The 22137-nt window shown below is 44.1% G+C and overlaps 1 protein-coding gene across 1 annotated transcript in view; it reads right to left on the minus strand.

The window, feature by feature from the left end:
* LOC116501397 (SET-binding protein-like) overlaps positions 1–22137 on the minus strand; it is a 237970-nt gene that overhangs the window by 129604 nt on the left and 86229 nt on the right. Inside the window, exon 2 of the mRNA XM_032206928.1 lies at positions 9868–13333. Within this exon, the coding sequence (XP_032062819.1) occupies positions 9868–13333 (3466 nt within the window). The remainder of the gene's footprint in view (positions 1–9867; positions 13334–22137) is intronic.

Genomic DNA, 22137 nt, shown 5'->3' on the forward strand with positions numbered 1-22137 from the left:
TTTTAATGGGTATGCTTCTAGTATGGGAGGAAACGTTAAGCACTGCTTATTGTTACTTAGAAATACACACCCAAATGCCATAGCTCTACCCAGAGTTCCCAAGCATCTAGCTACTTGATTATCTACCACAGCACACCATATCACACCTACAATCTTCCTTACCACCTAAAGTCATGTTATGATGCACAGTAGGAGCCAAAGAATGCTGGGTGTGCAAAATGCATGCATTGCTTCAGATTGCAGCGAATTCATTTAACAGGAGATCAGGCTACAACCAGTAATTTCAGTGCGGCAGATTTATCTGCTCTTCTTATTTACCAAGATGCTGTCTCGCCAGATCAAATCAATGAAATTGCAACAGATCGCCCAGTGCACCAACAGCAGCCAATGTCTGACGAGCATCGCGGATAGGCCGCCCATTAAAAAATGTTCTGCCACATCTCTAGCGCTCAGTCTGTCCTGTTGGAAATAGTGAAGTTTTCCAGTGTACTTGGCTGAGTCAGAAGCACTTTTTGGCAGTCATGCACAGGCGCACGTATTAACTGCCCTGGTAGCAGCAATTTTGGCCCCACCGTGCCAAGGGAGATGTGCTATTGTCCTTGGGTGCACTTCCTGAGGCCACGTGTGGGGTGTACACAGCTCCATCCTCAGCTGAGGTGGGAAACTTGTTCAAAGTGGTTTTGAGGTTTTGTTAAGAAGCAAAACAGGAAATGTGCATGAATCTGGAGTTTAACTATTTTTTGAACTACTTGCTCTCCCAGAGTATTTTTTTTTTAATACAAAATAAACAAACATCAAAATGACAAATATACTGCAACTCAACACATCCCAGGCCTTGGATAAGCCCAAGCATTTATCAGTCCAGACTGGACTTCAGGCAGCAAAGAGATCCTAGAATAGTCCAAGGAATTTTTCTTTTCTTTTTTAAGCAAACCAAGCATCTCAAACTTACTTAAGTGCTCTTATGCCAAGTAATCAGAGCTGGCACAGAAAACAACACTGACTGTTGCTCCCTTCCCTGCCTACACTGGAAGCAAGAAAGGCCGAAGACGCAGAGCTGAAATGTCAGCTTGTGCCCTCTGCAGAGGCCTCGTACCCTCAGAGGAAGGACCACTGAGGGGCTCCTAAGAAATCAGTGAAAAGGACAACAAGCACATCAGTGGGGTAGAAGCTAAGGTGATCTTTCAGTCAGAGAAAGAGTTAATTCGAGAGCTACAGGCACTGTTCAGTTGATGGCATGGGTGAGTAAAGTCTCCTTTATCCTGAAGCAAGGAGCACAAGCCTGACTGTCACAGTGTGCCGAGCCCTACGTGCATTCCTGCTACCAATGCTGAGGGTATCTGCTGTCCTTGCACTGCCCTTGTCCCTTTGGTCCCCAACCAAAGAGACGAGACAGGCAGCCCAGGAGTGGCAAAGCCTTTCCATCACTGCTGGCCGCAGAATGGGACCTAACGCTAAAATCCTCCATCACAGGAGCTGCAGGCTGCCCTGCTCCTCTCCTCACTGGCATGCTGCTGATTCACGTACCGTGATATCACTGGGGAAAGTCTACCTAGATGCCTTCACCACTGTTTTTAGTGGTGTATAACATTGTATTTGGGTTGCAGTTTGTGATCAGATATGCTGATGTCATTCACATGCAACCTCACTAAGACCTGCGAGTTGCTCATAGATAGAATAAACCTTGTCTGTTCTGTATCTTGCCATTGGGATCAGCCAGGCGAGTTCCTCACAGTTTGCTCCCGGTTTATTTAAACTGTCTGTGTGCTGCAGGAGGCATCAGCTGCCTGAAGCTGTGTAGGGGCCTGGGGTGTCAGAGGAAACCACTGGCAGAAGCCAAGCTGGGAAGAGGAAGGGTGACGAGTGCTCCACACATCCCTGGCAAGTGAAGTTCGCACCTGGCTCTTCTCCCATCCACTTCAAGTACTCATCATGGCTCTCTGCACCAGGATACTGCTTTTATCCCCCTTTTCCAGACAGATGCTGAGGTTTAATCCTGTTTAGATATTTTCTGGAGTCACATGAGAAAACTACGATGCGTAAGATAGGTCTCCAAACCCCACTCCACACATCAGTCCACCTCCACGTCTATGCACGCACTATCACATGTCACCTAGGTGCCACTGGGTCAAATCTTGCTACTGAAGAAAGGAAGGCGACTTATGCATGTGTTTGAATCGATATCCAATGAAATTTGTTCATTCCCCTAATTGTCCTTTCTCCCCGGTTGTCCCAGTATGTAAAGGTGCATCCATGAGCATACACACAAGACCTGGTCAGGATAGACATTCATAGTGTGTCTCTGGGATGGTCAAATGAGAAAACTTTCATCAAATATAGTGTTGGACCCATTTCCACTATTCCTGAAATATATTCACTACAGAATAATGAACCAACCCTGTAACTCTGGATCTTTACAGATAAAATATATTTTATCTATTTATTATTATTATTATTTATGATTTACATTTATCATATCATCATATAATAATCATTATGTCTATTATATCATTACATAATATTTATTATTATTATTATTTATATTTTATTTATATATTTTTAAATATTATTAATGGAAAATAATATACAAATATAATACAAATACGAATAATATACAAATATCAGCAAAGTTTGATTACTAAGGCAGTTGACTACTCTTATTTGTCTGGGTCTTCCCTATACATTCAGAAGAAGAAATAATTTTACTCACTACTGAAAAGTAGTAAAACTTTGGGTGATTAAAACTTCATGATAATAGTCTAGAAGTGCATATGCTGTTTCTGAAACAACAAAACCCTTGCGGTGGCTTTGCCAATATTTCACCATGTTTGTTTTTGCTCATAGCAAGTCCTGTTTTAAATCACAATAACACATTTGACTTCTGAGAGAGGATGACCAGAGATTTATTCTGTGCTGCATGGAAATGGCCCGTTCCAGCAGAAAACTGAGCCATGGAGGGGAGTTTTGTCAGGGAAGAAAGCTCATCTGGATAAATGGCACTCCTCAGCAGTGCATGGTTGCTTATGTTTGTACTGACATCAGATGAATGCTGTTCAACCACTTGATTGTCACTTCTCCCCTGTTCCAGCATTCCTCCTACTCTTCCTTTGGAAGGTTTAATCAACCAACGTAAGGCTTTTTAACAGGAACAAGGACACTTTCAAGATAAAGACATTAAAACCAACTTTAAGCAATCACAGCGAAGAGTTGTGCATTTACTGAATGTGGTTTGGTATGTACGCATGTACACGTGGCACAGCCTCTCTTCCCCCCTCCAGTCTTAGGGCCAAACACTACTCACTGTGTGATGCCCATCCTTCACCTAAAGCTGGTGAAGCTTCAGTATTTCCTTCAGACTTAAACCAGCACCATACAGACTAGCTGAGAAGGAAAGGTCAAGTCAGAAGAAATTCATTCACTGCTGGACCTTAGGGGTGGAGTGGGTGGGGGGGCTTGTAGGGAAGTTAAACATTAACTTGTAAAGCATGTTTGTCATGCTAACTATCCAGCATTCAGAGACTGATGGTTACTACCTTCCTAATAGCTGCATAGGATTAACTTTATATTCCTGGAAATTTACTGTGCATGTTATCTGTGCTATATCTGATGAAACCCATGTACTTATTACCTGATCTTTCAGCCATGATGCCTAACATGCAAGCAAGACACCCTTTGTTTGTATACCTTTACCAATGACACAGACAGTGGGATCAAGTGCACCCTCAGCAAGTTTGCAGATGACACCAAGCTGAGTGCTGCAGTGATACAACAGAAGGAAGGGATGCCATCCAAAGGGACCTGGGCAAGGTTGAGAACTAGGCCCGTGTGAACCTAATGAGGTTCAACAAGTGCAAGGTGCCAGCAGTGTGGGCTTGCAGCCCAGAAGGCTGACAATTCCTACTCTTTCCCAAGGCACAAGTTATAGCATTAAGACTGCTCATCAGCAGTTCAAGCCTCTTCTTCAGCACCACGTATGAAAGAGAAGCAGGCTGACATGCCAGGAAGCTGAGGAATTTGCCATGAGGACCTCTTTCAAACACAGCTCTGCTCTCAGTCTCCCCAGACCAGCTGTGTCACCAATCTGTGGCCTCTCCCTTGATCCCTCACCTGGGGTTTTAGCATCAACTGGTGAGCAGATGAAAGGCTCAGCCATCTAGCTGTGCACAGTGCCTCAGGTCATGGAGTGCCAGAGGGGCCCCCATGTGTTGCAAATGCATGAGGTGCACCTCTGGCTGTGCAGAGCAGAGGGAGAGAGTCAACTCCAAGGCTTAGTGCACAACTGTGGTAGTTTTACCGTGCTGGGCAGCTAAACACCACAACCGCTCTCTCACTCCCCCTCTTTTTAGATGAGGAGGGGAAGAAGTAAAGCAAAGAACAACTCACAGGTTGAGATAAGGATACTTTAATTGAAGGGAAATAATAATAATAATAATACTTAAAGAAAGATTATTATGAACTAAACAATTTAACTAAAGGGGAAAAAAAAAAAGGAAAGGGGAAAAGGGAGGGGGAAAGGGAAAAAAAAGGGAGGGAAACAAACAAACAAAACAAATGAAGGCTATGTGGAAGTGCAGAGGAAAGAAATTACTCTCTACTTCCCACAAATGAGCGATGATTGACCACGTCCTTAAAGCAGGGCCTCAACGCACGTAGCCGGTGTTCGGGAGGAGGACCGACGTTTTCACAACGAGAGCCCACTCCTCCCGTCTTCTTCCTGTTTCCACCTTTTATTGCTGAGTGTGACATCACATGGTATGGAATATCCCTTTGGTTGGTTTAGGTCAGCTGCCCTGGTGATGTTTCTCTTCTCACTTTTTGCCCACCCCCTAGGAGGGTTAGAGAGAGGCCCGATGCTGTGCCAGTACTGCTCAGCAGTAGACACAACCCTGGTGTGATAACACTGATGTTCTAGCTACAAGTGCACAGCACAGCACTGTATGGGCTACTGCAGGGAAAGTTAACGTTCCAGCCAGACCCAGTACAACAACACAGCTGGAAAGATCTCTTTACAAATGTGCCTGAGTGACAGTACAGGCTGTGGCAGGGCAGGGTCTGAAGCATCTGCTTCATCCTTGCCTACAGGCATGACCAATGCCACAAAGTAGTCATTTGTAGCAGCCAAATAAACATTTAGGTACCATTAACCAGTCTTTTTAAATACGGGAAGGTTGGGTGAGCACAAGGAATCTTGAAAAAAAACCTCTGAAAAATGCAATAGGAAGAAACAGGTCACGGGGAAAGTATGGGAAGGAAGGGGAAGAGTTATTAACCAGTGTTTATGGAAAGGATCTCCAGAGCGATGGTGGAGAAACAGGCAGTGCACGTGGAAAACAGCCACCTGCAGTTACACTGCACTTTTAACTTCAACAGGTTCCAAGATGTACCAAATGAGACAGAGCTCACAAGGTCCTCTCTAGAGAATGCCCAGGGACAGCCCAAGCTGGTGCTGTTCAGGGAATGGGACAAGCCTGCTGCAGCCAAGCAAGGTGGCTAGTGGCACTCCCTGCGTGGGACCTGGCCCTCTTGCAGAGATTTCCAGCTCCTACAGAAAGAAAGAAAGATGGCTTATCCTAACATTTCTAGATCACAAAATTATACACAGGCTTCAGGGTTATATGGCAGGGCTATTTGCTACCATATGCATTACCAATGCATAGCATCAGGGGATGCTGTTTTTTTTCAGAAATGGCTAAGTGCTGTTATAACACAGGTAATAATGATAAAAATAGCAGCAATACAATGACACCTGCACCAGCACACTACAACAAAGCTAACTGCAAAGCCTAAATGCTGAAGAGCACTAAATGGTCCTCTCATAGCTCTTGTCACAGATATCTTTACACAGGGTGGGTGGGTTTTGCTCCATATTTCATCTCCAACAACATGCCATGAAGTTGCAAATGGCATTCCTGAGCATGCCAAAATGCCCATGCAGTACAGATAAACACTGAAATGATTATATAAATCTATTTTCAGCTTTCATCTAAATATTTAGGATGTCTCCTCTTATCTCTGTTACTTATTACTTTTATATTGTGAAACCAATTGTGAAAGATGACAAATATAGGATGGCAGGAACAATCAGGCTATGGAATTCTCTCTTGGGACAGAGCCGTGTTCTCATGCGGTGCCTTTTTTTCCCCCCCCTTCCTTTTACCTTTTATTTTTATGATTAGACAACCACTGTTTAGCCACCTCAGGGAAATGCAAGGTGAATTAGGAGAATATTGCCAAGGTTATCATGGAAAAGTTTAATCCCTCCTCAGTGGAAACCAGTTAATAGCTACGGCTAGACTGAAGTATGGACCTCTGTTGGGAATCCCAGTGAAGGTCAAAGGCAGAGAGGAAAAAAGCTGCATGGAGATCTTAGACAGTCATAAGCAGACAGATGTTCCTAGGCTTTAATGGGCAGTCTTGGCTCCAGGCATTTCTTGGCAGAGTTGTTTAGTTTTAGTATTTTTCCTTGTAGTGCAAGGTATGGCTCTGGTTAGCTGGCTCTGGTTAGTTAACTGCTGATGATTTTTCCATCTAAATAATAGTTTGACAATGAAGAAACCAGTTCATAATCTGTGACATGATGGATTAGGTCATGGGGAACGTTGTGCAGTTGTAATCATGAAGAACAAAAAATAAATAAAAATAATAATTCTGGTTTAAATGAGAACCAGTTTTACAAGTTTAAACAGCAAATCTGATGAAGCTCCTATTGCAAGTTCTACCACTCCATCTTATGTTTTTATTGTCATGGACAATAAACAGAAGGAAAATGACAGGAAATAGACTTTTTCTTGACAAATTATATTTCCAAATCAGCCTGGTGGGGATTATGCCCCTAATTTGGAAACTCTTTTGAGTTCACCAGTGCTGAGAATTTTTTCTTGACAATCTGCTGTGCTTAAGTGAAATAAGTTACATTGGGAAAATAGGCTCAGCAAACATCTTCTTCTCAGAAGGGAAAGAGGCTACAAATCCAACTGTTATCAGACTGTGAAATCAGTGACTTTCAGTGGACAACTGCAAAAAAGCCCCATCAAAAATTCTGAAGACTTTTAACCCTTGTTTGCTGGGACACAGCTTCCTTACTGCAATAGCTACCACATCGCTTGCCGGAGAAGAATTTTGTTATTTGACAGGCATGTAGCAACCCTGACGTAGCCAGGGACTGAATTCAGTCTCTTCCTATGTTTCAAAGTGTCTAATTTCTGGGTGTCACAACTCGTCTGATATAATGTGATATTGTGAATGGGAATGTTTCCATAGGATAAGCTCTCATTTTAGACTGCTTTTCATTAGAATAGCACAGACCCTGGTCTCAGTGAAGGAAATGGAAATGTCTAGGTGTCTTAAGTATGAGCAAACCTTGGATCTCAATCTAATACAAGTCAATAAAAAAATTAAGAGCCTCACATTGGCAGGTTATACAAATTCCCTGCTCCCTCTGTGTTCTCTGTTGATTCTCTTTTATTTTTGGAGGCTATGAATTATGTTTCTTTGAAGCTCTTTTTTAGCACATCAGAATCCCATCCATTGTTGGTTGGTACAGTAAAGCTCACCCTTTTCCAGAACCAAGTGTGAAACCTGCTTTTTGATAAATATCTGATGGTGCAGGAGCTCTGGGCTTGCTCCCAAGCTAAATTCATTTATATTGCAGCAAAACACCTGCCTCTGTGCCATCACAAATGCAGCTCCCTACTGTAAAGTACAATTCAGTCTTTCAGACAAGATTCAGATTCACGGAATCACAGAATCATCTAGGTTGGAAGAGACCTCCAAGATCACCTAGTCCAACCTCTGACCTAACACTAACAAGTCCTCCACTAAACCATATCACCAAGCTCTACATCTAAACGTCTTTTAAAGACCTCCAGGGACAGTGACTCAACCACTTCCCTGGGCAGCCCATTCCAGTGCCTATCAACTTTTTCGGTAAAGAAGTTCTTCCAAATATCCAACCTAAAACTCCCCTGGTGCAACTTTAGCCCATTCCCCCTCGTCCTGTCACCAGGCACATGGGAGAACAGACCAACCCCCACCTCACTACAGCCTCCTTTAAGGTATCCGTAGAGAGCAATAAGGTCGCCCCTGAGCCTCCTCTTCTCCAGGCTGAACAAACCCAGCTCCCTCAGCCACTCCTCGTAGGACTTGTTCTCCAGACCCCTCACCAGCTTTGTTGCCCTTCTCTAGACTCTCTCAAGCACCTCCATGTCCTTCTTATAGTGAGGAGCCCAAAACTGAACACAGTACTCGAGGTGCGACCTCACCAGAGCCGAGTACAGGGGGACAATCACTTCCCTAGACCTGCTGGCCACACTGTTTCTAATACAAGCCAGGATGCTGTTGGCCTTCTTGGCCACCTGAGCACACTGCTGGCTCATATTCAGACAACTATCAACCATCACTCCCAGGTCCTTCTCTGCCAGGCAGCTTTCTAACCACTCATCTCCCAGCCTGTAGCGCTGCTTGGGGTTGTTGTGCCCCAGGTGCAGGACCCGGCACTTGGCCTTGTTGAACTTCATACAGTTGGCCTCAACCCATCGGTCCAGCCTATCCAGATCCTCCTGCAGAGCCTTCCTACCCTCGAGCAGATCAACACTTGCACCTAACTCCATTTAACTCCATTCACCACAACTCTATGGGCCCGGCTACCTAGCCAGTTTTTAACCCAACGAAGCGTACACCAGTCCAAGCCAAGAGCAGCCAGTTTCTTGAGGAGAATGTTGTGGGGAATGGTGTCAAAAGCCTTACTGAAGTCAAGGTAGACCACATCCACAGCCTTTCCCTCATCCACCCAGCGTGTCACTTTGTCATAGAAGGAGATCAGGTTCCTCAAGCAGGACCTGCCTTTCATAAACCCATGCTGACTGGGCCTGATCACCTGGTTGCCCTGCAAGTGCCACGTGATGACACTCAAGATAATCTGCTCCATGAGCTTCCTTTTCACGGAGGTCAAACTGACAGGCCTATAGTTCCCTGGGTCTACCTTCCGGCCCTTCTTGTAGATGGGTGTCACGTTTGCTAGCCGCCAGTCAACTGGGACCTCCCCTGGTAGCCAGGACTGCTGATAAATGATGGAAAGCGGCTTGGCCAGCTCTTCTGCCAGTTCTCTCAGTACCCTCAGGTGGATCCCATCTGGCCCTATCGACTTGAGCACATCCAAGTGCCATAGCAGGTCGCCAACCATTTCTTCATGGATAGTGAGGGCCACAGTCTGCTCCCCATCCCCTTCCGCCATCTCAGGGTACTGGGTATCTAGAGAACAACTGGTCTTGCCGCTAAAGCCTGAGGCAAAGAATTCCTTTCCCTAACACTGCAGGAGAGGAACAGATGTCGTTAACATCCAAAAGAGCTTCCTCCCTTCCTATATAACCAGCTTGCATTTGCAAGTCATGTGTCCTCAAACTCTTCAGAGTCACAATTGGCTAGGGTTTGTTTTCATGACACCTATCCCTCCCACACTTTTGTACACTTTGTGGACAGAGTGAAGACTGCTCAGTACCGTGGCTGTACTCCCAAAGGCTGGGCAATGATAATCACCCCAAGACATCAGATCCCAGTAGGAGGGATGCCTACTTTTCCAACAGGCATTGCAATTGCTACTGTTGCAGAACACAATGGCCAGATTTTTGGAGGATTTTTGGTCCAAACAAGGATAAATATGCAAAGGCAAGAGAAATATTTATGAAAATTCTGGGTAACAACTCAAATACTTCTAAAAGGTTTCAGCTTAACACATGACCAAAATGGGATGTGACTGCAAAAAGCCAAATAAGTTAGTGACTCAAACATAGTTGTTGGAAACAGCAAGTCCCTCTGTTCAGCATTAAAATTAAAATGCAGTAAGGTAAAATAGAATAAAATGGAGCTTACCTGAAGAGGACAAAGAATCGTAAGTGCTTCTGTCCTTCCTATTTGTCCTGAAGGGCTGAATGTCTTTTTCCCTGTAAGTTCCAAACCCTTCAAAGCTTCTTCTTTTATTCCCACTTGCATAATTGTCCCGTTTCTCACTTGAGGAATTAATTTCACCAAACGTGTCCAGAGACTCTGATCTTACATTACTCTCAGTATTACCAGAGTATCTTTTTGTGCAAGAGTCAATGGGATCATTGCTTGAGTCACTTTTTTCTTTACTCTGTGTCCACTGCTGGGCATCAGAAAATGATAACGTAGACAGTGTATCCACTTCGAAATTACTTTTTGAGCCTTTGTGCCCAGTTTCACAATGCTGGTGATTCTGCTTCTCCTTATGCTTGCTTTTCTCATTGAGCAAGGACAGATCTTTATCTGAGCCACTTAGCCTTTCATTGATCGCATGGCTGGAGAAGCCAGTGGACTTGCTATCAAAGATATCATTCAGACCTTCATGCATCCCCAATATCCACTCATCCTTATGCTTGTGCTTATGTTTGTGTTTCCTTTTGTGAAGTCGGCCACTTGAAAAGCTTGTTCCTCCAACCTTTGGAGGGACCAAAGAGGACTGCATGTCTCCAAGGCCCATTCCCACAGATGTTTGTAAGTGCACTGCATGTTTTGTTTTATGCTTGGCAGTGGTGGACATCTTCATATGAGAGCTCACATGGAATTGGGGTGGGGGCACAGTAGGTCTCATAAATGGGGAAGCTGCTCTGAGTGTGTGAGACAGGTACAAAGGAGCTGGATACTGACCATAGTAACCAAGATTCATCATAGGCATTGATGTGTAAGGCATTCCATAGGGTGCATAGTAACTCCCACTGGGAATAGGGTAACCAAACCCTTGTAAAAAAGGCACCTTTGTCATGGTGTCATTGGTTTTGGCAGGTCTACCACGCTTCTTCTTAGATTTCATGTCAGAGGTCCTGTGAAGATAGAGCAATGGGTCATACTGGATATATGGCACAGGACAGTAGTGATCAAAATTAATCCTGAAGATGCTGGGATATGGATTTTCATGATAAAATGTGTAACTTCGATGGGAAATCCTGAACACTTGAAACTTATTGATGAGTTCCTCAAGGTCTGCCAGAAACTGGAGGTCATCTCTATTCTGCAGGCTTTTCCTTTTCCTCTTGTGCTTTGGCTTTTTAATGCTCTCATGAGAGAGAAAGTTATCCGCAATTAGATGCTTCTGCCGGTGACCATGCCTGTTCTTTGTGCTGGTGTCAGATGGGATAGCCTCTGGATTGTCCAGGCTGCAGAAATCAAAGGAGTATCTCCGGCGAGATTCTGAACTTTTCTCAGCTTGGTCAGAAGTGCTGTTGTTGTCTGTACCTATTCCACTGTCGCTTGGTATGGTTTCCTCGCTGTGAGACTCACTCACTGGTGATAGCGTGACTTCTTTCAGAGAACCTATTTCACAGAGGTGGGAAGGTGAATTAGCCATTAACCTGGGTGGAGACAGCTTCCAAGTTCCACTGAGCATTCCTTTCTGGGTTTTTGTAGGAAGAGCACTGATAGGTTGAAGATTTGGCATAGTTTTTAACTCTGAAAAATTTGTTTCAGTACTTGCAGGGCTAAGGTTGCCATTAGTCCCCACTAACTGTGTCGAAAGCTGATGAATAGTTGCTGGTGACGATGCCACAAGTGATTGCAAGTTGGAAGGCACTGCTGGGTTTTCTGGCTGGCTAGGAACAGGCCTTGAGTGCTTGATGGCTGTCTTAGGTTCTTCTGGTTGAGGCTGCAGCTCTGCTCTTGGCTTCCTGCCCCGTTTTTTACCAATGTAGATAGTCCCCCTCTTGCTGACATTGATCTGCTTCCCTAGCCTGGCATCAATGGTTGTTGGCTCAGCACTAGATGGTGGCTGGACTTTTGCTTTCAGAGCTATGCTGCTGGAACAGGAGGACAAGATCTGATTGAGAATATTCTTCCTCTTGAGGGTCTTCATCTTGTTAATGGTCTTGATAGTCTTCTTATCCAAGACCCCAAGCTTCCCAACCTTTTTGTGAAACTTGAGTTCACCGATGGACTTGTCTTCTCCTGGGATCATCTGGGCTAACTTGGCCAGATTCCGTCTCCTCTTCCTTTTCTTTGTTCCTGGAAATTCATGATTGATTGGACTCACTGGGCTGGTAGAGGTTCCCTCATGAATGGTTTCAACAGTGAGCAAAGGCTGTTTCTTTGGTCGTCCTCTTTTTTTCTTGACAGGTGTGATCACAGTAAGACTGTCTGTATTGGTATACAGAGGGCTGGATGGTGTGATGGGATAGGCTGAAGGAGGCTCCACCATCAGCTTCTCAGATGCTGTCATGGAAATCTCCTGAAGGATAGATTTAGGTTTGCTGCAGGTCCATCGCCTCTTAGCTGCAAGTTTGGGGTGCTGGACCTCAGATAATTTGCTAGCTGTGGGAAGATTGGTGGATAGGAGAGTGGATGTCACAGTTACAGATTTTCTGAGTCTGGTGACACTGTTGAGGGAAGCTTTGTCAGTAAGCACACTGCTGTCAACAGCTACTAAGGGGGACTCATTTTCAATCACTTTCCCTGGCTTTGTGGCTCGAAGATCTTTTTTACTCCCCTCTGACTGAAAACTAGTCCTGTTTGCTACTTCACTGCTCATAGCAAGTGCAGAAGGCAGGCTTTTCTCCTGGATAGTTTTCTCCATGGAAGATTTTGTAGATTGCCTTTTTTTCCTTTTGTGGCCAGATGTATCTGCTGTCAGAGACTTTATTGGGATAGCAATTTGTACATGACTAGTGTCACTTTCACAACTGCTAGCAGAAGTGGGATTCTGCATCGAGGGTGATGCATCCAACACAGTGTCCATCGAGTAAGACTCCTTTTTTCCTTCCATGCTGTCATGGGATTTACTATCAAATGCTTTCTGAGCACTCTTCACCCATTCAATGTCTGCAGTTTGGATGGTTTGACTTATCAAGTCCTTTTTGCTGGACTTCTTCTTTGTACTCCCAGCAGGCTGATCGGGGGCCTCCAGCTGCACTCCTCCCTCTTGATTACCAAGAGGCAACAGCCCATTGCACTCAGAAGCGCTGCTTGGCTGGGCAGACACACTAATGTTGTTGGGTGATGGGACTGTACTGCATATGGCAAGCTCTTTGCTGCTGGCCGACAGCTGCCCCCATGTGCTACTGGCACAGGACTTCTTTGCTTGGGATTTGCTGAAGGAAACTCCTGGCTCTGGAGTGGTGACCTTGGTGGAACTAACTGCTTCTAGACTGGGTTCTGTGTTGATGAAGCAACTTTGAGAAGTGGATACAGTGTCTGAGCTTGCTAACCAGTCAAGATGGTGCTGGTTGCTACTTTTCTGATGTTGCTTTGATTTTAAGGTGTCACCAGTGATGTCTTGTTGGAGGCCTGGATCATAGTGCAGAGCAGAATGTTTTTGTGGCCTGTCATATACCTGGAAGGTAGAAGAAAAAAATAGGAAAAAAGTTAGTTTATCAGTCCAGTCATAACCACTGGCTGCAGCTCTTTCATTGTACAGTGAATAACAGCTCCTCTAAGCTGAGGTCCTCATAAGGGTTAGGAGCCTTTATAAAATACTTCAGTCAAATTTGTTTTTAGATTCATGCACTGTAAACAAGTTTTGTTTTCCCATTCTAAAAACAATAGAAATACTTCTAGAAATAGAAACAATAGAAATACTTCTATAAATGCTAATTTGCTGAGGAAACATCTTCTATTGATTTTTAATTTAAAAAACAAGTAAAATATTCCTTTTCAATGGATGAATGGTGTAACTCGGCCTCCTGGTGAGAATCACTTTTTCCTTAAACATAATCCCTTGCAGAACTTGATGATCAGAATTAAGCCCATTGTAAACAACAAGAATGCAGAATTATCTAGGAAGTTACAACAAGAGGAAAACCCATGAGTTCACTTCCCCATGAAGCCAAAATCTGCAAAAATATACTTGCTTTAATTTTCACTTAGAAGTCATCCCCACAAAATCAGTGCTTAAAAGCGAGAAGCATAGCATCAAGTGTGTTGGGTATGCTTGTTAGGTTCAAGATTTGCATTATTCTTTTTCAATTTTAATAATCTGCTATTTGCATTGTTGGTAAGAGATATTTTCAATATGATTTCTAATCCAACAGAAGCCTTTCAAACTGCAGGGGTAACTGTAAGGGCAGAATTACACCGAAAACTTATAGAGTAAAAGAAAGTCTGCATTTTTTCTTGGTAGGTATCCTTCAGATAAAAAAAATTATACTTGTTACATCTGTAACTTTTTCTAAAATGTCTTAAAATAAACAAATAAACCTACATTTTACTTTCCATAACTGACCTCTTCTAGTCATTTGTTTTCTCCTGTGACATTTAGGTGCTATATTTTCTAAAGTTCTGGACCAAACTGTGCAACTGATTTTGTACACCTAGTACTACAAACAAACTGTTCTTAGCAAACTGTAATGACACCATTCTGAATTCCAAATAAATGATGAGAGACTTAAAATAAATGCGTAACCAATGAAAGAACAATAGAAAGTAATTGCTTAGCATCTCATGTTCCTGCAAACACGCTGTTACAATTAAGTTTCTATCAGCTGCCCTACATTAGATCCCTGCTTGGGGTGTTTGCCAGAGACTTTGGGGTCAGCATAACAGGGCTCTGAGGTCCTTCAGACTTAGTTTTCTGGGAAACAATGTGTCCCTAGTTTTGGGCAACTCTGGAGGAATTTGAAAGTTGCTATACAGTTGAAGCCCACAGTACTTTATTTAGTGACCAATAAACATGCATGTTATCATCAAATTGATAATGTGATATTCTTAGTGTGCACATAAAAATGGGCATGTGGCCTTTCTGGAATAGGCAGCAATGATGAAGCTGTTCTAGTCCATCATCTGAGGAGTAATCGGGGACTCTTAAATCCTGTGGATAGCTCAGCTGTCATTCATATGGACCAGCTATGCTTGGGGATAGCAGAGACTTCCAGGAATTGTGGAGTGAGAAAATGAAAGCACACAGCTGCGGTGGAGCTGCAGATGTCGCAAGCAAGTGATACTGTTTTTTTTCAGCCTGAGAAAAAAGACAAAAGCATAAACAGACCTGTAGTGGGTTTACGTGGCAAGGTTTTGGTAGCAGGGGGACATAGGGGTGGCTTCTGTGAGAAGAATCCAGAAGCTGTCCCATGTAAGGTAAGGGCCCCGCTGCTGGCCAGAGCCAGGCCAGTAAGTGATGTTGTTTGCGCCTCTGTGGGAGCATATTTAAGACAGGGGAAATACTGCTGCGGTAGAGCATCTGGGAGAGAGAGAGAGGAGTGAGAAACAGCCTTGCAGGTGCCAATGTCAGTGAAGAAGGAGGGGGAGAAGTGCTCCAGGCGCTGGAGCAGAAGTCCCCTGTGGCCTGTGGTGAGGACCATGGTGAAGCAGGATGTCCCCCTGCAGCCCATGGAGTACCACGGTGGATCAGGGTTCTACGCTGCAGCCTGTGAAGGAGACCACAGTGGAGCAGGTGGACCTGCACTGATGGAGGCTGCGGCCTGTGGAGGACCCTTGCTGGAGCAGATTCCGGGCCAGATCTGTAGCCCGTGGAGAGGAGACCACGCAGGAGCAGGTGACCTGGCAGGAGCTGCTGCCTGTGGGGGACCCAGGTTGGAGCAGTTTGCTCCTGAGGGATGGACCCTGTGGTACGGACCCATATCTGGAGCAGTTCTGGAAGAGCTATTGCTTGTGGGAAGCCCACGCCAGATCAGTTCAGGAAGGACTACATCCTGTGGGAGGGACCCCACAGTGCAGGGGCAGAGTGACCGAGAAGGAGCGGCAGAGACGAGGTGCTGTAGACTGACCATAACCCCCATTCTTCCGTTCCCCTGCACCAGTCGGGGGGAGGATGTGGAAGAGGGTGGATGGGGGGGGAAGGTGCTTTTGGTTTCTTTTCTTTGTTTCTCACTTCTCTAGCTTGTTAGTAATAGGCAATAAATCTTACTATCTCCCTACTCTGAGTCTGTTTTGCCTGTCACGATAATTGTTGAGCGATCTCCCCATCCTTATCTCAACCCTTGAGTCCTTTGTGTCGTATTTTCTCCCCCTTCCCCTTTAAAAAGGGGAAGTGAGAGAGCGGCTGTGGTGGAACTTGGCTGCCCAACCGAGTAAAACCACCACAAGACCTCGGGGAATGAATCAGTTCATCCTCCTCGCAGTGGCCTCCCACGCATGAGCCACACAGCGCACAGTGGCCCAGGGCCACGCGGCTCCTGAAGCACGATACCAATGTCTGCCTTGGTAAAATACGAGAGAAAATGCAGTCCACCCACTTCCACATCCTCGGGATGAGGTTTAATAGCTTGCTGTGCCTCACAGAAAACATCCTTTCTCCAATGTACCATGATTTCTGACTTGGAAAAAGCCTGGAAATGGGCAGCAGAGGCCTCTCCTGGCCTGCACCGAGGCAGGACTAGATTGCTTCTGCGGAGATCCCAGCCTTGTGGCTGCCATCAAAACAACTCCTTCCCCTCACGTTATTTCCAAAATGCAAAGCTGCAAAACTATATGACCTGAAGAATTTCATTTGTAAGAGAGGCTTACAGCAGTGAGTGAAAACATCACAAGCTGGCAACACCTTGGTCCCTCCGAGCACACTGTACACACAGAGATCTCTGGTTTAAAAGAAGCATTACTCTCTGATCTATGTTTAAAGGCAGTTAATAAGGGCTCAGAACTGAGAGGCCAGTTGTATATCAGAGATGAGTGCTGATATATCAGTTGGCTCCTCCAGCATCATTTCCTTGTCCTGCACATTAAAAAATGCTTATGCAACTTCCAACATATCCCTAATGATAGCCTTGTCATCACTGCAGCACCACAGGCCACCACAACATCCATCGTACAACTCATGAGAAAGATATGCCCCTGTCATCAAAGGTGCCAATTCTAGAGGCATTTAACCACACTGATAATCACTCCAAATTCAACAGGGCTTCAAAACAATAACTAGTCTATGGGATCAGGGGACTTCATTTCCTAAGCAGGATGTCAAAATTACATATCTGCTGAAGCACATAACAGTCCACTGGGTCTCTATGCTACTTCTTCCAGTATAAGGTTTCCTATTTGCTCTCCACTGCCAGACATATCCACGTCATCCCAAAATAATTCTTCTGCAGCATGGTAACCAGAGATCATGCGGCTGCAGCAGCTTGTGTTTCACTGGCTGGAATGAATAGTGGGGACTGTCTACTTAAAAGCATGGGCAATTTGGTTGAAAGTAATGCAGCAAAATCTCTTTTAATCATTGTGTGTCTGTCCTGGTTTCAGTTAGGACAGAGTTAATTTTCCTCCTAGTAGCTGGTAAGGTGCTATGTTTTGGATTAGGATGAGAAGAGTGCTGATAAGAGGATGATAAGAGTCCTGAAAAGCAAGTCTTATGGTGACATGGCACCCCAGAAAGAATAGAGTCAGACAATGGGACTCATTTCCGAAACAACCTTATAGACACTTGGGCCAAAGAACATGGTATTGAGTGGGTGTATCACATCCCCTATCATGCACCAGCCTCCGGGAAAGTTGAACGATACAATAGACTGTTAAAGACTACATTGAAAGCAATGGGCGCTGGGACATTCAAAAATTGGGATACTCATTTGGCAAAGGCCACCTGGTTAGTCAACACTAGGGGATCTGCCAACCGAGTTGGACCTGCCCAATCCAACCTGTTACGTACTGTAGAAGGGGATAAAGTTCCTGTAGTTCACGCAAGAAATATGCTGGGTAAAACAGTCTGGGCTACTCCTGCCTCAGGAAAAGGTAAACCCATTTGTGGGATTGCTTTTGCTCAGGGACCTGGATGCACTTGGTGGGTAATACAAAAAAATGGGGAGGTCCAGTGTGTACCTCAAGGAGATTTAATACTGGGTGAGAGTAGCCCATGAGTTGAATTGTATCATGTTAATTACTATATAATACTGTATGTCATCACTACCATGATTGCTATATACCATAGATGAAAATGGTGATTAATTAGAATGTATGGGAAAGAGTGTAACCTGAGCATGACATAAATGGTATGGAATAAGGGGTGGATAGATGTCCTGGTTTCAGTTAGGACAGAGTTAATTTCCCTCCTAGTAGCTGGTTGGGTGCTATGTTTTGGATTAGGATGAGAAGAGTGCTGATAACACACTGATTTTCCAATTGTTGCAGAGCAGTGCTTACACCAAACCAAGGACTTTTCAGCTTCTCACCCTGTCCTGCCAGTGGGCAGGAAAGGGGTGCAGCAGGAGCTGGGAGGGGGCAGACCCAGGACAGCTGACCCAAACTGGCCAAAGAGGTATTCCATCCCATCTGACGTCATGCTAAACAATATATAGGGGTGACTAGCTGCTCAGGGATAGGCTGGGCATCAGTCAGCAGGTGGTGAGCAATTGCATTGTGCATCACTTGTTTTGTACACATTATTAGTAGTAGTACTATTACCATTATTATTATTATTTTCCTGTCTTAATAGACTGTCTTTATCTCAACCCACAGGCTTCACTTTCCCATTTCTCTCCCCCATCCCAGAGAGGGAGGGGGAAGGAGGAGTGAACAGCTGTGTGGTGTTTAGCTGCCAACCAGGTTAAACCACAACAGCGTCTTCCTAGGTTGCTATCTGATCCCATTGGTCCTAACATTTAAGCTTCAACTTGCCCTGCTGGGTAAGCACCTCCCTAAGAGACAAATAAGCCCCAGTTCAGCATACTTAACTCCTGAGGTGCTATCAGAAGATACCAGAAGCCTGTATCTCGCTGCCTTTCACATAAATTTGTTATTTTATTCAGTTGGGAAAATGTAATATACTACAGCTCTATAGGTCTTGACAAGGGGCAGTTGACTTGAACAGAGTTTCTATGGAAGCAGAACTGAGACCAGCACCAAGAATAGCAGGCCTTTTCAAGAAAGGAAAGATTTACCTTCATTTACTTTATTTGTTTATAATACCCTAAAATTACTTCAGGCTTCATGCCTGACTGGATTTGTAGCTTGCCCCTTTTTTTTTTAAGAGATATATTCTTCAGCACCTAGCCGTTCTGGACTGAGACCCTGCTCTGTTGTCTGTTAGTAGAAGTGTAACTTAACTGTGTTATTTTATCACTTCTCACCAAACTTGAATAACTTTTATCTTGACATTCAGTTTACAGGAAGTGCTCAGTGAGTAATAATCCCCTCTTTTCTTAACAAAAAGAAAAACCACCACACACACACAGAAGCTAACAGTTTTTTTTTAAAAGGAGTTTGAGCAACATAATCCAGTACATGCAAAGCTGTAGACTAAAAAAAGAAAAAAAAAAAAAAAAGCATGAATCCTCTTATCATTAGTGAAATGGTTTTAGTAACAAGCTCATGAGTTTCATTCCTCAAGCTTAGGCAATTGTAGGTAGGCCTACAAGCAGGATACATCCCATTTACCAGCAGTTGAAGTTCACTGGCCAGAGAACAGAGGAGATGGCACTCTGTGTTTTCACCTGCCTTGTCAGACCTGTGCATCCCCACACTTGCAGATGCTTACTCCTCCTTACAGTTTTATTCTAGCATGCAGTCCTTGCACATGAAAAGGATAAGCGTATTATGTCAGTCCCCTGACAAATAGCACCCTACTCTGCAAGCAGTACCCAAATGCAAAATTCATCCCTTCAGGATGCTTTTAATTTAACTACTAGATGTCTCACTCTGCCTCCCCATTCCCTCTAAGCTTCTCTCCCAATTTATACCCTGTTTCCAGCCCCAAGGTAGGATGAAATACCATAATCACAGAATCACAGAATTTCTAGGTTGGAAGAGACCTCAAGATCATCGAGTCCAACCTCTGACCTAACGCTAGCAGTCCCCACTAAACCATATCCCTAAGCTCTACATCTAAATGTCTTTTAAAGACCTCCAGGGATGGTGACTCCACCACTTCCCTGGGCAGCCTGTTCCAATGCCTCACAACCCTTTCAGTAAAGAAGTTCTTCCTAACATCTAACCTAAAACTCCCCTGGCTCAACTTAAGCCCATTCCCCCTCGTCCTGTCACCAGGCACGTGGGAGAACAGACCAACCCCCACCTCGCTACAGCCTCCCTTGAGGTACCTATAGAGAGCGATAAGGTCGCCCCTGAGCCTCCTCTTCTCCAAATAATCAGACCAAGCGCTTAATAAAATAACAATAAAAACTCAAGCTAATCTATAGAAAAAATAAAATAGCTAAAAAAAAAAAAAAAAAAGAGAAACCCACCACTTCAAAAAAATCCAGTTGCTTATAGGGTTGCGGTATACTCATGATCTAAATACATCTTTATTCCAGAGGTAACCCCAACCCCCCCCAAATCAAGAAGTTGGCTTGCAAATCAAAGCTAATACTAGAACACCCCCCTCTTTAAATCATTTGCAGATCCATCTGTGTAATGGCTCTTCAACTGTAATTCCCTATTAAGAGGCTTTATCTGGAGAGATAAGCAGCTGGCTCCCATGTCACTAATTGCTGTGATTTTGTCTGCTGTGATTTTAAAACATCTGCACCATTGTGCTCTTCATTTTCATATTCTAATCACCCTGAAACTTGAAAAAGGTACATCTTTGATTGTTTCTTTGGGTTAATTAGTACACAGTCTCCTTGTAGAGACAATTTAAAGACAGTCAGAACCTCAATCAGCAAGTTTGTTTTAAAAATTAATAAAATTTGGAGCATCTGTGGGGATTGTCATCCACAGTGACACATCAGAGCATGCTCCGGAGACGTACCATCTTTTGTTATCTTCTTCATAGACTGGAAATAAAATTAAAAAAAAAAAAAAAAAAAAAAAAAAAAGAAGAGGAAAGGCTTTCCTAAATGAATAATATCATTCAGAATCAGAGTCTTGGGAAGCGTTTACTTTTATCTCAGGGCCACCCCTGCCTCTCCAGCAAGCAAGAATCTCAGTGAAACATTGCTCAATAACTCTGTGTGATCTAGAAACCTGTAAGGCATTTTTGGTAGCAAATTGGGCAACAAGGAGCTGACATCTCATTGGAAATCAATGGGGTGAGGCTGTGAGTGCTTCAATGTGTAGGCATGTGTTCTGCTTGTCACCTGGGTTGGCTAGATGCTGGGACACAAGGTTGTTTCCAAGCTATGCAGAGAAGGGTATTTAGCTCAGGCACAGCACTCTGCTAAGGTAGCTGTACTGTATGCAAACTGGACCTTTCTTGCACCTAGCTAGCTTAGCTTAGTTTAGAGCAAAGGTAGGTAGGGTCTAGTGAAAGGTCAGGCTGAGATTTTCAAGACTGAGTAAATTAATTTGGTTGCACTGGGGATAAGTTGCAAATGTCATGGGCACCTGTTTTCTGAAACAAACAAACAGAGTCTGCTTTTGTCCTTTACATGGAGTTCTAAAAAACAGGAGGAACTTCAGGTAAGCTGCTCCTCTTAAAAAGCTTTCTCTTCAGTTTCGGCTTCCTAGACATGTATGAAAACATCTTACTGGAAAATGAAACTATTTGAGAGGAGGAAAAAAATGGAGATATTCTTCTCCAATGCATGAATAAATAATCCTAGCTAAGTTCATACTTTCACTCAAAACTGAAACTGAGCATTTCCTCCTATGTCCCAATGGGACAGCTGAAAACTGCTCACTTGAGCCCATAATTTGAACTCCAGGTTAGAGATATTTCTCATCTTCTGGTGAGCGCACTGAGCCTTTCTGGGGTAGCATTACTTTGTAAATAAAAGATGGTAAGTGTAGGAGACTCTAGATTCAGGAGAACTTAACTCTGGCATGATGACTTATCGCTTGAGCAGTCATTGTGATCAATTTATGGCAGGGGACTCTGATCAAGTCAGGCCAGTTTGTAATAGCAAGTGTCTGAAGTGGTTTCAGGAAGTCCTTTAGGTCCTTGGTGATTCTAACCAGCAAGGAAGTATCACAAACTGGTGTAGAAGGGCAAACAGCAGTAGTGTCTTGTAAGATACTTCACTGAAGGTAGTTCAAAACTGATGCAGGGGTTTTAATTCCTATTGACACATTTTCCATTCATATTTCAACAGGCGCTAACCTGAAATTCATCATTATCGTCCCAAAGAAAGGGGATTTCTCAGAGCAGTGTGTCAAATTCATTGCTCCTAGAGTTCACTCCTTCCCCAAAACCCTGAGCCTTCAACAGTGCAAAGCTCAAACACCACCACACTCACAGGAGCGAGGATCATTCATCAGAAATTGACAGAGAGACAGGAATTAACACAAAGCTGCAGGGGGACTACTTGAGAGCAA

This window comes from Aythya fuligula, chromosome W (genome assembly GCF_009819795.1).
Source record: "Aythya fuligula isolate bAytFul2 chromosome W, bAytFul2.pri, whole genome shotgun sequence".
Lineage (NCBI taxonomy): Eukaryota > Metazoa > Chordata > Aves > Anseriformes > Anatidae > Aythya > Aythya fuligula.